The sequence below is a fragment of the Lactuca virosa genome, chromosome 8 (assembly GCF_052849685.1).
Source record: "Lactuca virosa cultivar CGN04683 chromosome 8, Lactuca_virosa_CGN04683_v6, whole genome shotgun sequence".
Taxonomy (NCBI): domain Eukaryota; kingdom Viridiplantae; phylum Streptophyta; class Magnoliopsida; order Asterales; family Asteraceae; genus Lactuca; species Lactuca virosa.
Window position 1 is genome coordinate 271,073,416 of NC_136433.1, and position 16,755 is coordinate 271,090,170.

At 36.2% G+C, this 16,755-nt stretch overlaps 1 protein-coding gene across 1 annotated transcript; it reads right to left on the reverse strand.

Annotated features, from left to right (window-relative positions):
* Positions 1-12,048: 12,048 nt before the first annotated feature.
* Positions 12,049-13,365, reverse strand: LOC145131515 (uncharacterized). The gene is made up of 2 exons (XM_079066190.1): positions 13,047-13,365; positions 12,049-12,572 (listed from the first exon to the last, which is right to left on the reverse strand). The coding sequence occupies exons 1-2, from the start codon at positions 13,363-13,365 to the stop codon at positions 12,049-12,051; spliced, it is 843 nt and encodes a 280-aa protein (XP_078922316.1).
* Between the last annotated feature and the right edge of the window lie 3,390 nt (positions 13,366-16,755).

The following is a 16,755-nucleotide window of genomic DNA, read 5'->3' on the forward strand; positions in this document are numbered from 1 at the left end:
AAGTAGAATCAGCTACTGTCTCCTGCTTGGAACTTTTCCAAGTAATTGCCCCTCCATTTAGGATAAAGACCCAGCCTGACTGAGAGCGGAAATTATCCCTAGCAGTCTGGAAGCTAGCATCGCTATATCCTTCTACTCTCAAGTCATCACTGCCTCCGAGGGTAAGGACCCAATCCTTAGTCCTCCGCAGATACTTGAGAATGTTCTTTACCGCTGTCCAGTGTGCCTTGCCAGGGTTCCCTTGATATCTACTGACCATGCTCAAAGCAAAGGCCACATCAGGGCGAGTACAAGTCATAGCATACATGATCGAGCCTACAGCGGAAGCATATGGTATATGACTCATTTCAGCTATCTCAGCCTCTGTACTCGGACTCTGAGTCTTACTCAGCTTGGCATTACTCTAGATTGGTAATTCTCCTTTCTTGGATTCTTGCATGCTGAACCTCTTCAGCACCTTATCCAAGTAAGTACTTTGACTAAGTCCAATTAGTCTCTTACTCCTATCTCTCAATATCCTTATCCCTAGGATATAGGCAGCTTCCCCAAGGTCCTTCATAGCGAAACACTTCCCAAGCCAGGACTTAACCTCCTGCAAGGTTGGGACGTCGTTTCCTATGAGAAGTATGTCATCCACATACAACACCAAGAAGCTAACTATGCTCCCACTAGCCCTGACATACACACAAGACTCATCCTCACTCCTAGAAAAGCCAAACTCTTTGACTTTCTCATCAAAGCAAAGATTCCATCTGCGAGATGCTTGTTTCAATCCATAAATGGATTTATCAAGCTTACACACTCTATTAGGGTATCTTGTATCGACAAAACCCTCTGGTTGAGCCATGTAAACATCCTCAGCCAACTTTCCATTAAGGAAAGCGGTTTTGACATCCATTTGCCATATTTCATAATCATGAAATGCAGCAATGGCTAACAATACTCTAATAGACTTAATCTTAGCTACTGGTGAGAAGGTCTCATCATAGTCAACTCCCGGAGTTTGAGTAAAGCCCTTCGCAACCAGTCGCGCTTTGTAAGTATGTACCTTCCCATCCATGTCGGTCTTCTTCTTGAAGATCCATTTGCACCCAACTGTCTTACGACCTGGTACATTGTCAACCAAGTTCCAAACGTGATTGTCATACATGGACTGAATCTCGCTGTCCATAGCCTCCTTCCATTTAGCAGACTCAGGGCCTGCCATGGCTTCCCTGTAATTATTAGGATCATCCAAATCTATTAGTGTACTATCACTAATGAACGTATCACCTTCAGTGGTGATGTGATAACCATAATAAAAATCAGGTGTGTTCCTCACCCTAGTTGAACATCTTGGAGGTACAGACTCATCTATCGGATCAACAGGAGTTTCCTCCTCAGGTTGGTCGATAGCATTTGAGGTTCCTTCACCACTTGACTCTTGAAGCTCTTCAAGGTCAATTTGCCTCCCACTGTCCCCTTGGCTTATGAATTCTCTCTCACGAAAGACTCCTCTTCTTGCTACAAAAACCACATTATCACTGGGTCTGTAGAAGAGGTAACCAAAGGATCTCTGTGGGTAGCCGATGAAAATACACCTCTCACTTCGAGGTTCAAGCTTATCATGAGTCTCACGCCTCACGAAAGCTTCACAACCCCAAATCTTGATGTGGTCCAAATTGGGAACTTTCCCAATCCACATCTCGTGAGGTGTTTTGGCAACCTTTTTAGTAGGGACTAGATTAAGGATATGGGCGGCAGTCTCTAAGGCATACCCCCAGAAAGAGATTGGTAACGAAGCTCGACTCATCATGGAACGAACCATATCCAACAAGGTTCGATTGCGCCTCTCAGCTATACCATTCAACTGTGGTGTTCTGGGAGGTGTCAATTGTGAGACAATCCCACATTCCTTAAGATAGTCAAGGAACTCAATGCTAAGATACTCTCCTCCCCGATCGGATCGGAGCATCTTGATGTTCCTGCCCAATTGATTCTCCATTTCCTGCTTAAACTCTTTGAACTTTTCAAAGGTTTCTGACTTATGCTTGATTAAGTAAATATATCCATATCTACTGTAATCATCAGTAAAAGTCACATAATAGCGATTAGCATCCCTTGTAGTAACTCTGAAGGGCCCACACACATCCGTGTGTACAAGGTCCAACAAACCTTCACCCCTATCACAAGTACCTGTGAAGGGTGACTTTGTCATTTTTCCAAGTAAACAAGACTCGCAACTATCATCTGACTTGAGGTCAAATGATTCCAAGACTCCAGCCTTTTGGAGTTGGCCTATGCGCTTCTTGTTAACATGTCCAAGACGACAATGCCACAAGGATGCTTTATCTAAGCTATCTGAAGAATCAATATACAACACATTATTTCCTAGATTGTCTACAACATTCACGACTTCATATACACCATCACAAGGTAATGCTTTAAAGTAAAATACATCATTGTAATAAACATTAATAGCACCATTTTTATTATCAAATGAAAATGAAAAACCTTGTTTGTACAAGCCATGAAAAGAAATAATATTTCTCGCCATTTCGGGCGAGTAACAACACTTATTCAAATCTAACATTAACCCATTATTAAGCAATAAAGAATAAACTCCTATCTTGGTAACAGGTGATGCTTTCCTGTTGCCCATGACTAAGTTTATCTTCCCGTGCTCCACTTGCTCACTTCTTCTTAGTGCCTGCAAATCAGTACAGATGTGAATACCACAACCTGTATCAAGCACCCAAGAAATAGCATTAGATGAGTTATTAGACAATATTGTGTAAATACCTGCATGGGTGGGTTTAACCTTCCCATCCTTTACATCTTGCATATATTTAGGGCAGCTTCGCTTGAAGTGTCCCTTATCCTGGAAATAGAAGCACTGTGCTTCCTTTGGGTTTGAAGAAGGAGTAATGGGACCTTTCTTTGTCCCACTTGAAGAGGAACCATCAAGAGTCTTACCCTTGGTACCCTTCGAAGGGTTTTTCCTCTTCTTACCCTTTCCCTGCCCAATAGCCAGAACAGGGGCTGTTGAAGGAGTAGAAGTAGCAACCGCTTTACCCTTAAGGCCATTTTCAGCTGTCCTTAAGAGTCCTTGAAGTTTGCTAAGTGTGACTTCCTCCTTGTTCATATGATAAGTCATACGAAACTGATCATAACTTCGAGGTAAGGAATGGAGAATGATGTCAATCGCCATTTCCTCAGGAAAGTCTACATTTAGCTTCAGCAACCGGTCAACGAACCTTTGCATCTTCTGCAAGTGACCGGTGATGGGTTCACCATCCTTAATCCTTGCGGTTATCATGGAGGAGATGATTTCATACCTCTCTTGACGCGCGCTCTGATGGTACCTTTCCATCAGATCCAGGTACATCTCATAGGGGTAGAAATCTTCATAGGATTTTTGAAGTTCAGGAGTCATGGTGGCCATCATGATGCATGCTACTTTAGTAGCATCCTTTTCATGTGCAACAAACTCCGCAAACTCTTCAGGAGTAGCAGTGGCTTCACTCACAACCTTAAGCTCCCTATCGAGGACATATTCTTTGTCCTCATGGCGGGTAATCATTCTGATGTTTCTGATCCACTCATTGAAATTGGATCCATCAAAGATGACCTTACCACACAAGTTCATAAGGGAAAAGGAGCCTGTTGGGTTTGAGCCAGAAGCATTGTTGGAAGACATCTGAAAGGAAAGAAAGACAAGTTTCATTAGATTAGGAATCCTTAATAATTCACCCAAATGAAATATTAAGGCTAGGATCCAACAAACTATTTATAGTTGGAAGAGGGATGCCGTAATCCATACTATAAAATATTTGAAGGTAGGTAAATGATGATTTACCAATTTCCACCATAAGAACAAAATATTTTATTATTAGGTTTTATTGGTTTTGAAACTCCTAGATCTTTTGAGATACATTGAACTTTTCAATGACATGTTTGAATCTCGATTGTGCCCTCTCAAGTTTGTGACTGGGATGCCGAGGATCACAAACAAGGTGTGAATAACCATACAAATTGACTTGGTACCCTCAACAATATTACCTAATCGATGTGCCGGTTAACCACACACGCTCCACCGATCTATAATAAGGTCAAGTTACCCTTTGCCACTCTTACTAGTCCATGTTAGTGTGCCGGTTAACCACACACGCTCCACTAACGACTTGGTAAGGTACAAAGTGTAATTTTATGGGCTAGCACCAATTTCACATTTTCCTAAAGTAACTAAGATTGGGAATTTATAATGTATAGTTACTTTATAATTCATTATACTTTTAACAAGTATTTAAAGTCGTATCCTACCCGTTCGGCTAACGACCCTCCACCGATCAAGGAAGCGGTGGGTGAGAGTGGACACCCATTAAGTCACCATTTTATAGGCAACAACCTTATACCCCCCTTATAGACCGGCTTCATGAATGAGGCCTACTAACCGTAAGAATGACATATTCTTATACATATCTATATAATAAAATTATAATAATAGTATAAGTGTTGATTTTTAAACTTTTTAAAAATCTAAGGTTTAATTTGGAATTAAAGTATTAGAGTGTAAGACTTTTCAAATTCCAAAACTTGAGGGCAAGAATTGAAACTATTCCAAGTCTCTTCAATTTGTAACTTATGAGTTTTAATGGTTCATAAAATGAAGACTCTTCATTTTATGAAACTTCTTTAGTTCTTTAATCACAATTTAAAAGAAGTGACTTTTGGTTATCCATAACTTGAGGACAAGTTATGGACACCATCATAGCCATTGAGATCATGAATTAAACACACATGGAGGTTACATATAATTCCTATGATCTTCTAAAAACTCATAAGAACACAAATTCATGTCAAGCAATTTCAAGAAATCATATAACTATATACAATACTTGAAAATTGATAAAAGCCATGTAAAATGGGTTAACATAATCATTATCATTTTGAAAAACAGATTTTACAAGTCCAAAACAGATTGGGATAATGATCTTAATCTGTTTCTAGCAACAAAACTCGAAAAAACTGCCCAGCACGTTCCTACTCGCCGAGTGCATTATTCTACTCGGCGAGTAGGATGAATTTGTTCATGGACTCGGCGAGTCCTCCCCATGGACTCGGCGAGTCCAGTCGTCAGAATGCAGAATTTTCGATTTTTAAGCAGTTTCGCATCAAGTATACAGAAAACAATCCTAGGCTCTGATACCACTGATGGGTTTTTGAGCATTCTAACACTTCCTAAGTGTACATGCAACCCTAATAACCTTGAATCTATGTTTTCTCTATATACATGCAAATTTCTTTTTCAAGGTTATTTCCTAACTAGCATGGCATGGGGATTACATAAAACATAAAAACTAGTAGAAATACATACCTTGTTGTTGCTTGGATTCCTTCAAGACTTTGTGAGCCTAGCACCCCAAATGTTGTGCCTCAAATGCTTCACACAACACCACAAGACTTGGAATAACTTGAGAGAATGTCACTTAGCCTCAAAATCGGTTATGCCCTCTCTAGTAACACTAGGTCATGATTTTGCTAGCCATAGGGTTCCTTTTATAGTGTTGTCACAATTTGGGTTTACACATGAATGCCCTTAATTGTCATGACTCTTGATTTCTCATGACCCATGGGTTTGTAACTCCCATGGACTATCCATGGAGCTCCATATGGTTATAACCAAACCCATAAACCATGGATCATTAATCCACCATAAAAGAATTGATGATTGTCATAATCAACCCTATATATTTGATTAGTCTCACTTTGATCACCAAATTAATACTAGATTAATACTTGATCAATACTAATTAAATAATACTATTATTAATATATTAGAACTTATAATATATTAATAATCATAAGTGCCTTATTCTCTCATTTAGTCTATCCAAGTATTGCAATGCCATGCAACCCAAATGGACCATGCCGGGTCGGGTCAAGTACATACCAAATAAAGTTATGGACTTAGACACTATATCCAACAGTTGCTCATCCAGCAACGGAGATAAGGGATAGAGAAGATGTTCTTGAAACAACGCCTCCTACTTCCAACCAAATGGCTGACACTACAATACCTATGGAGACAGCTTTAGGGATACCTCCCCTTGAGGATGATATCTTTTGCATGGACTTAGACACTATATCCAACAGATATGAGTGAACGGTAGCCGATTGTTGGATTTGGTCTTGTGAGAATCAGAGGATCAGTGAGTTATCAGGGTTTGATATTCGAGGAGCGAATATCATGGTGATCGCTTGAGTAGGCGGTCTGGCGGCGGGTCAGGCCACTAGAGCTTCCGGATAGTGGGAAGGGGTATATTAGCGACGGAAGAGTTGGTTCAGTTTTGGTCTTGGGAGTTTTGTGTGGTTTCAGGTGTCCATAGAGAAAGATATCCGTGTAGTATGAGATCCTTTCGGTGGTGCCTTTTTGGGTTGATGATTTCATTATGTGAGTGGTTCAGGAGTGATTTCGAGGGCGAAATCTAATTCAAGTGGGGGAGAATTGTAACATCCGGATTTTCAGGGATATTATCGTGTAGTTTGATCTTGTGATTAAAGAAGAGACTCGACGAGTTGAGGGTCCAACTCGCCGAGTCGAGCTGGGTTTTTCCCGTGGACTTAATGAGTGGACTCGACGAGTCCGAGGAGGGACTCACCGAGTAGGCGCTGATTAGAGAAACCCTAATTTCCGGGGTGTGGGACCTATTTAAAGGCACTTATAGCCTCATTTGCGGCCACCCTTTCCCTGGAAGCAAACCCTAAAGGTCATTTGAGCTAGAAAGTGAGAGAGAAGCTATCTTGGGATTATAAGTGCATCATTTGAGAAGAAGAGAAGGAGATCAAGCAAGGATCAAGAGGGGGAAAGTTGGATCCAGTGATAGATCGTCCAGAGCTTCTGAGGAAGGTAAAAGTCTGCACCTTTCTCATTATTTTGGTTAGATCTCATGTGTTTGGAGTTCTAGGGCTTTTACCACCTTTGGTTTGGGACTTTGAGTAAAATGGATTAGCTAGAAACCTAGTCCTCAGATCTGGACCTTGTGAGGTCCCTAGAGTCCAAAGGTCCCAACTTTATTCATCCAAATGAGGGTTGTTGTGCTTAACACCTCATGCATGAACGTAAAGGTCGAGACTTTATGTATCTCTAGTGTCTTAAAGGGCTAGATCTAGGGTTTGGAATGAGAGATCTGACTTTGGACGTCTGAATGAGGAATCAGACCGAGGGGACTCGTCGAGTCCATGAGTTGACTCGACGAGTCAGTGAGGGTTTGTCCCGATGAGCTTGAGCATGCGATAGTTCGACGAGTTGGGGGTCAACTCGACGAGCTGAGCTGGACCTTCACGAGACTTCTGAGGATGTGCGTGGACTCGACGAGTTGCATGAGTGCGCTCGACGAGTCGGGTCAGACATGGACTGTTGACTCGAGTTTGACTTCTGTTGACTCTGAGGTTTGGTCAACATGAGTAATGGAGACCATGGAGGGGTAAAATGGTCTTTTACCCAATTCAAGAGTTAGAGAGAGAAGAATAGCCCTCATTTATTAGGTTCGTGTAAAGAGTATTGATTAAATATATTCATCTTTTGTGCTAGGCGGAGGCTAGTTCGAGTTTCGGGTGCGAGGGTATTTACTTGCCGCTTGTCAGGTGAGTCTTCTCACTATACTTTACCTTGAGTGGTAAGTAGAGTTATGTGACAGAGTATCTTGCATGCTATGTATGTGATGTGTTGCACTGCATTATTTCTATGTGATTTATGATGTGTGTATTCCAGAGTTTACAGAGTTAGGACCGGAGGGTCCACAGAGTTAGGGCCAGTGGGCCCACAGAGTTATAGCCTCGAGTGGCTAATATGTGTTATATGTGGTATTTTGGGGAACTTACTAAGCTTCGCGCTTACCGTGTTATGTGTTATGTGTTTCAGGTTGTTCTCAGGAATCGCGGGAAGGCACCGGCTTGATTGTACACACAAGAGAAGGAATTAGGTTTTTGAAGATCCTATGTTTTTACTAAACAAATTATGGAGTTTGAATTGTAAACTTAAATGAGATTTTTGTGAAATGCATTACGAGATTCATGTGATTTTTAATGAAAAATTGTTTGAAAATTTACGGTGTTACATTTTTATCTTTTGATTTTTGGGTACTTAAATTTTCGTTCTTGAATCTTGGTGTATACATACGCTACGCCTTCTCTTTTTTTGCTCTTCCTATGTTTCTTTGTGTTATTCCCAATCTCACACTTCCATACAATCGTCGATTCGTGATTTGTAGGTAGGACCACTTTCACTTAATGGAGTTGTTGGAATGTATCAGATTGTACATCAGAAAGCTGCAAGGATGAACTCAGGTTAAGATTTTTCGTTTTTAATTTTTTTCTTATTTGATTTTTTTGGGTTCAGAGGTATGTGTTTACTTATTCTTTACAATTTCCAGTTAATACGCATGTTTTTCGCTTCCTCCTTCAAAGTCTTTTCGGGTGCAATTGACTAATGGAGGAATCATGAAAGTGTTATGTGTACCTTTCACTGAAAAATCTTTTTCAATGCCCTCAAAAAAGGTGATTCCTTGAGCAGACTTCATTTTAAAAACAGGTTGAGATGAAACTCAACAGTTGTACGTCATTTGACATGTAAAATTTAACTAATAATATTACAAAGGATTCTGCAATTATATTTTATTGTATAACACTAATATAATCAATTTTAGGTATGGAAAGGTGGAAGTACATGTGTCTATTCTAAAAATGAGGTGGAAGATACATAGTAGAATTTATATAGTGTTATTAAGCTATTAGTGAATTTACAATTATAGGTATGTTAGCGATGCTTTAGAAGTGGTTTACAAGAAGGAAGTTACACGAAAATAATGCTAATTTGAATTTGTTAATTTCGTAGGTAATTGAGAGTTACATTATCGCATTCTTGCATTTTGGGTTTTTTCTTGGATTTTGCTGCTATTTTTTAGTTTTTTATTTGCATGTAAACGTTGATATTGGTGTATTGGTGAGAGTGAGGTACAAGGATATTATGAGATCTATGTTTCTTCTAGAAAATTGGATATTTTTTCAGTTTTTCTAGGATTTGGTCAAATTTACCCTTTTCACTTGGTTTTGTCCAATTTTTGTGTTTTGGGATGGCTGAGATTTTTTGTGATGGAAAAAACAGCTCAAAACTAAAATCACATGGAAGTAAGGATCCTTTTATAAATTTTCATATTTCAACATCATATTTAATGTTACTTCAACTTATGTGAGATCTTTTTCATTATATGTTTAGACGCCTTGACTCTTCAAAACTTGGTGAATTAGAGGATGCTTTTGGCCAATCTGGTCGTGGCTATTAAAACAGAGGTAAATTCAACATATAGGGATTAAATAGAAACTATAAATCATAGATTTATAATTTTTGTTCTTCTACATCATAAGAAGATCTGAAGTAGGGTGTCATTGAATTGATTTTGTGTCCTAAATCAATTACAAGATTACTAGGAAGAACATAAGGTTTGTAAATCTATGCTTTCATGTGTATTAATAAAATTATCAACGAATCTGTTTCTATTTTCGTTTCCACATTCACAAATTTTTAATGATTTGACAAGTTTTTGTTTATGAAATTTATGAAGTTGTTCCTTTTGGTTCCATAACAATTATTAATCAAGAAATCTCTTCACCAGAATACTCACAAGCAAAATGTTGTTGGCTAGAAACTCAACATCAAGTTATGATCTTTTTAAAGTGTAAGAAGGTAATAAGTATGAAATTTATCATCTTACTTTCATTCATTTTGCTATTATAACATCGTACTTTTAAACTTTTTTTGTAAGGACATTGTAACTTAAAAATTCGACCCACTTATAACATTACATTTTTCATATTATTTGAAAAACCTACCCAATTATTACAGTGGAACTTTCTTTGTATTGGATAATATTTGCTATAACTAGGTAGAATTTTTTTCAAAGTACATGTAATTATAAGTTTATAATCTGGACACTTTTGATTATGGGTAATGATAGTTGATTTGTGGTTATCTTAGTGATTACATGTCTTTTACTTAAAGTTGAAATGGAAGTTTTGTTCATTTGTTCATATTCTTTTCTGTTTGATCTGATTTACATTGTCCCAACAACCATGAACATTACCTTCATATGGAGCTATATGCAATGTTAATCATCAGAGTCAGTTTTGACTTTTGTAATGAACTATGTTGACTTATCTAGACGATTGCGCTTAGTATGTTGACAGAGAGATGAATCTAGGGTTTAACTTTAGATTTGATCAAAGCTATAACTAGATTTTGGGTTAATTCTTTTTGGATTTCTATTTCCTCATGTTCTAACATGTATAGGGTTCTACGAGACACTAAATGTAAGTCCCAAATTTCGCTTGATGTATCAATCAGATCCAATTGATGGTGTGGAATCCCGATCAATTGGATGATGCAAGATCAAATGAAGAAGAATGAGAAGAAGAATAAGATGAATCCAATGTATTGATGATATGAATGAAGATCCTTACAAGAGATTCACACACACACTATTCTTCTCTCTACTTTCTCTCTCTAGAACACCTTAGAGTACACACACATAAGCTCATTTCTAGCCGTACAGACTCACACATTCACTCCTCACCTTTACATATATTTATATGGAACATGGGCCGTGAACAGGTTCACGACCGTGAACCAGTTCACGGCCGTAAACACCCACTTGGGCCGTGAACACACAACTGCAAACACATATTACATGACCGAAAACTATTAAAGCCTAGAAACGCAAAGTATAAACTATATTTTTGACCCAACACTAAATGTCAAAATTTCTATGCAGCTATAAGATATTCCCTCACACATGTTATATGGGATTATTTGTTTTTTTTATCTAATCTATTCAAATACTAATTAGTTTCCTTTTGGTCATCCCAATTACTTTTGTTCCTCCGAGCCAATGGTATATTACACCTTTTTCCAAGGTTCATTTTTCAATATATTTAATTAATAATACTAATATCTAAGTTTAATATATCACAACAGGACTGAAATTGGATCCTATGCATATGTTGCACCTCGAGTCATGAAAACAATAGAGGTTGGGCATGCAGGAATGCAAGTTATCTTTTTGTCATTATATCATTAAAAAATGGTTTTTTTGTAATAAGCTATTTGTAACTCAATAAAAATCTTTTTCAATTCTTTGGCGAATCCATCCGGTAAAGCGGGAATTCTTCCTTAGTTAATATGTGAAATACAACTTTAACCACTTACTGCACATAAAAAGAGTTTAATGATCAAATTTTAAAAAACATAATAAAGTTGGGTTATACTATTGTAACGTTTTCACTAAAACAAGTACTATATTATAACATAAACTATATTACTAAAACAACAATTTAATTTCTGGAACAATTTGAAGACTACATATTTTAATTTTAATTTAGTTTGGACGATTTTTCAATACGTTTGGTATATTCGATCCCTTTCTTTCAAGTATTTTCAACCTAAGTATAAACTATTAAATTTAACCATTTGAACCGTTAAAGTGGAATTTTAACCAAAATCAAAATACCTTTTGAACAATTTTGTATGACTCATTATTGTCGGTGGATATTCATTTTTTAAATATTCTTTTTTCACATGGCTTTTGGAACACATCGACGTGATTTGTTTGGATATTACGGTTTAAAAAAATTCTATATAAAATCCATATTATTAGGCTGAGGGTGTGGTGCCACCGAAACTGCACTCCATCCCTCGCCACATAAGCGTCACGTCATTTTTTACCACTCAAGTGTGGTTTCTTGTCACACCAAGGGAGTGGTGCCACACATTTTTTTTTTTTTGTTTTTTTAAGTATTTTAATTTAATAAAACTTCTTTTTTTTAACTATTTTAATTTAATAAAACTTCTATTTTAATAAAAAAACATAATTTTTCATTACTTAAAAATTAAAAAAAAACATTACATTGCGTTACCAAAAAAAAAAAAAAAAAAAAAAAAAAACGAAAACCACACATATGACATTTAAATAATCCTAGAAACTTAAAAAACACAAATAAAATAACTAAAGCAAACTACATAAAGTCGTTCTCCGAGAACTCGTCTTCGGGGTCATCCGGTGGATCCAAATTAAGGTTAATGTTTTGAACCCCGTAAATGTGTTCCACCAAGTCATTGCGAAGATTGTGAAATGTTTCAGTGCAACGTATCTCTGCTCTCCTGTTTATATACTCTTCGCCACCAATTTCTATTGGTTGTGTCTCTGGTATGGTTTCTTCATCGTCAAACGCACATATCGCTCTTCCTTCGTCTTCAATAATCATGTTATGCAATATAAGACATGTATACATGATTTCTTGAAGTTTTTCCTCGCCTAAATAAGCTGCTGGTTTTTTCAATATGAACCACCGTTTCTTTAGAGCTCCAAAAGCAAGCTCAACATCCTTCCTAGCTCTTTCTTGAGCTCTCTTGAATTTCTTTCGTCGAGAACCATGTGGAGCTGTAAACGATTTAACAAACACAGCATACTCAGGATAAATTCCACCGACCAGATAATAACCATACTTATATGGCGTTCCACGCACTTGAAAAGAAGAATCTGGTGCAGATCCATCCTATATGTTGTTAAATATTGGTGAACGATTAAGAACGTTGATGTCGTTAATCGAACCAGGAGAACCAAAAAAAGCATGCCAAATCCACATATCTTGTGATGCAACTGCTTCAAGTATGACAGTTGCGTGACCATGATCACCTCGAGTAAATTGCCCATGATATGCTGTAGGGCGATTTTCCCATGCCCAATAGAGACAATCTAAGCTTCCTAGCATTCCAGGAAACCCATGCACACTAGCATGATGAGCTTGCAATTGCATGATGTCATTACGTGTAGGCTTACGTAAATATTTTGGACCATAAAACTAAATCATAGTTTTGCAGAAAAAATGGAGACTATCTCGTGCGATCCTAGCAGACATCCTAAAACTTTCGTCTAACGCATCAGATGGAATGCCATATGCTAACTGACGAAGTGCGGTCGTGCATTTTTGTAAGGGAGTGAAACCGGGTGTACCTCTAGCATCGTAGCATTGTTGGAAAAAACTGCACTCCCTCGTTACATCTTCAACTATACGTTCGAATAAACATTTGAGCATTCTGAAGCGCCTACGAAAATAATACCCTTGATAAGTGGCATTCTCTGCAAAATAGTCTTGCACCAAACGTTGGTTGGCTTCTTCACGATTTCTGCAAATATATCTTCGTGTTCTCCGTTGAGAACTTGCAGCTGCGTTGTTACATACAACGTTGTATGTTTGTTCCGCCATTTGAACACACGCAATAGCGGTATCAAAAATAGTCTGAAATTCTTCAGAAGATGAAGAAGATGACATTTTTGAGAGAGTGTTGATTTTTTTAAAAAAGTTTTTTGAGAGAAAGAAGAGATTGTGTTGTGAAAAAACATGAAGTTAGATATGTATATATAAGAAAGAAAAAGCAAAAAAAAAAAAAAAAAAAAAAAAAAAAAAAAAAATTAAATACCCAACAACCGGTCAATCCTCTCATTTTCCCAACCACCAATCAGAAAACGCGGCACTTAAGGACCGCACTGCGGCCAAGACCGCACCAGACCGCGGTCTGGGGGCGGTGTTCTTGGTTGACGTGGCACAAACTGCGGTCTGGGACCGCGCCCATACCCTTCAGCCTTATGTGTAAGAACCATGTGATTCGATGTCTAACAAAATCTATATAAAATTGACATATGATTACATAATAAATGTAACTAAAACTTTACTTTTCTCCTTGATTTAAAACTCAAAATATGATGGAGGCAAAAGAGTGAAATTGGTAACATCATTATTACTATTGCTTTTTGTGATTTAAATATATTGTCCTTTACACATCATATTTGTCCCATTCTGCTCTTCGGCTCTTCCACAGCTTATAAGAATTCTACTATTATTTCTTCTATTATGAATGATAACTTACAATTACAATAAAGTTATATCATATCTTTTATATCGTTTAGTACATCCAATATATATATATATATATATATATATATATATATATATATATATATATATATATATATATATATATATATAGAGAGAGAGAGAGAGAGTTGAGTTATAATGAGAACCACAAAACTTAAGAACTTTTTTTTCTATATAATATTTATGGAAACAAACAACAAAAAATATCGACTATCTAAAAAAATTGAGAAAAAAACAATATATATATATATATATATATATATATATATATATATATATATATATATATAGAGGCACATGAAAAAATTGTTTGTTTCTCAATTTTTTTTAGATAGTCTTAGATGTAGCAAATGATATTTTTTGTTGTTTGTTTCCATAAATATTATATAGAAAAAAAGTTCTTAAGTCCTGTGGTTCTCATTATATATATATATATATATATATATATATATATATATATATATATTTTGTGGTTCTCATTATATATATATGCACAAAACAATATGAATATGCATCAAAAATATAGTTTTTTGGAAAAAAAAATATTAATTTTGAAATATATACAATATTTTCGCTAAACTGAAAAAGAATTTTTTTAAATAAATAAATAAATTAATTTTAGACAAAAATTGCAAAAATTGTCCATGTGGCATGTGGTATGCATTTTTTTCAAAAAAAAAAAAAAAAACATCCAAACTTTTGTGCAAGTTTACTTGTAGTTTTGGTCTCTCGAAAAATCTGAAAAGACTACAATGTCATCTTGATATTTTTTTTATGTTTTTTTATATTTAATTTAAAGTTTTATTAATAATAACTATGGGTCCTCTCTCTCTCTCTCTCTCTCTCTCTCTCTCTCTCTCTCTCTCTCTCTCGACTTGTACGGTACAATTAATCAATGTATTGCAAGTTGTTCATAAGGTGACTTTAACGGTGGATCTTTACTCCCAATTTAATGGTGGATCTCTAATCTCGACAAAGCAGTCACTCCGACAACGCCTCCTCCTTCAATGATTCCTTAGGTACGATTCGAAGATCAAACACCTTAATAATCGTCATCGATATCGATGGTTTCTTGAAGTTGTTTTTCGTTCCTGTTGTAGAGCCACCAACTGCATATGTTCCTGTTGCAGAGCTGGTGACTTCCTCACCTACATCGGTACAGTCTCCGTCGGTTCTAGAGTAAAGGGAGAAGTGGAATATGAGGGATGGGAGGTGGATGGTGGCTTTAATTTAAGTTTCAGAGAGAGGTAAAGTACAGAGGTGAAATCGATTCCTCAATCTTTTTTTTTTTGCTCTGATTCACATTTCAGATAGAGATAGAGTGTATAGGTGAAGTCAATGGTAGTGGTGGCCTTAATTTTAGTATAGGTGGTGATAGTGATGGCTCCGATTCTAGTAAATATGTTGGAGGTTGTGGTGCTCATGATAACAATAAAGTGATGATGGGTGGTGGTTGGATTCACGTCATAAAGATGATTCTGTCATGACGTTGGTGGATGCTTATGAGGTCACTGATAAGGGGATGAGGAGCGAAAATGGGTGAACTCACCCTTTAGTTCACAATTATGGGTGAACAGGGATGGTGATGAACAGGGGTAGAGAAAAAGAAAGATGTTTAAGTGTGTGTGTGTTTGAGTTTCAACACGAAGATGAGAGGGGGGGGGGGTGGACTCCTTATTATTTTTTTTAATTATTTAAATACATAAATAAATATTAAAATTTTTTAAAAAAATGAAATAAAAATAGGAAAAAAAATACACAAGGGTATTACAGTAATTTTAATTTTCGAAGGGACTAAATATGCAACAATACTAGCTCAAAAGGACCACCAATCCAAATCTTTAGAGGTTTCGACATTTTTCTTGAAAAAATACAAAGCACATGGACCATTTTTGCAGTTTTTTCTGATTTATTTTTTTAATTTTGCAAATATTTGTATATATTTCGAATTATTATTTAAAAATAATTTTTAAAATAATAATTTTTTATGCATATTCATATTTTTTATGCATATGCATATTTATTTAAAAAAATGTTTATGCAGATGTAGAAAAAAAGTTTTTTTTTCTTTTTTTTTTTTTTTTTTTTTTTTTTTGCGATTCTCTTAGAATATGCATATGCATATTTATTTTAACCTTACTGCCTCACTTTTCACTTCTCAGTTCGGTAGACGTCACCGCCTCCATTTTGAGCAACACCGATTAATCTCTAAACAATAAAAGAACAACCACTCTCTAAACAAGAAAACATCGACCACTATCTCCCTATTTTTATCCCAATCAAAACTTTAGTGATAATTGTGAAAGATCTTTACGCCAAAGAGTTATTATAGAATGATATTTGCTAATGACATATGATCCTATAGGGTCACACTTTATAACAAGTTACTACTTATTGATTATTTATTAGAGTAATTTGATTATTAATAAATATTATCAACACTTGTATTTAACTGGAGAATTATTATTTTATAAAAATAATATTTTAGCAATTAATAAGGAAACTATTATTTATTGGGAATGATAATAAAAGAGAACAAAACTAGTTATATTCTTAAGGTATGAATATAAATGTTATGTACAACTTTTTGGGCACTTTAAATAACCACTTATTTAGACATGTAACTAACTAGTTATGAGGTGGAGTGTGTAACACATTTGGTCTTGACTTTTGTCACCAAAACTGTAGGTACATACAAGAGGAATAAGATTGCTTGAGGTCTTCCATTTAAGCTCCATACTTTTCCTTTGAGGCAGATGATATGGTGCCTTCCTACATGTGTCCAAG

What these genes read in the sequence shown, in the direction of transcription:
- LOC145131515 (XM_079066190.1), bottom strand. Translation starts at nt 13,365, where the DNA reads ATGTCATCTTCTTCATCTTCTGAAGAATTTCAGACTATTTTTGATACC. An exon ending in ACAATGCTACGATGCTAGAG is followed by an intron (nt 12,573 to 13,046) that starts GTACACCCGGTT and finishes GATCTGCACCAG; the next exon opens with ATTCTTCTTTTCAAGTGCGT.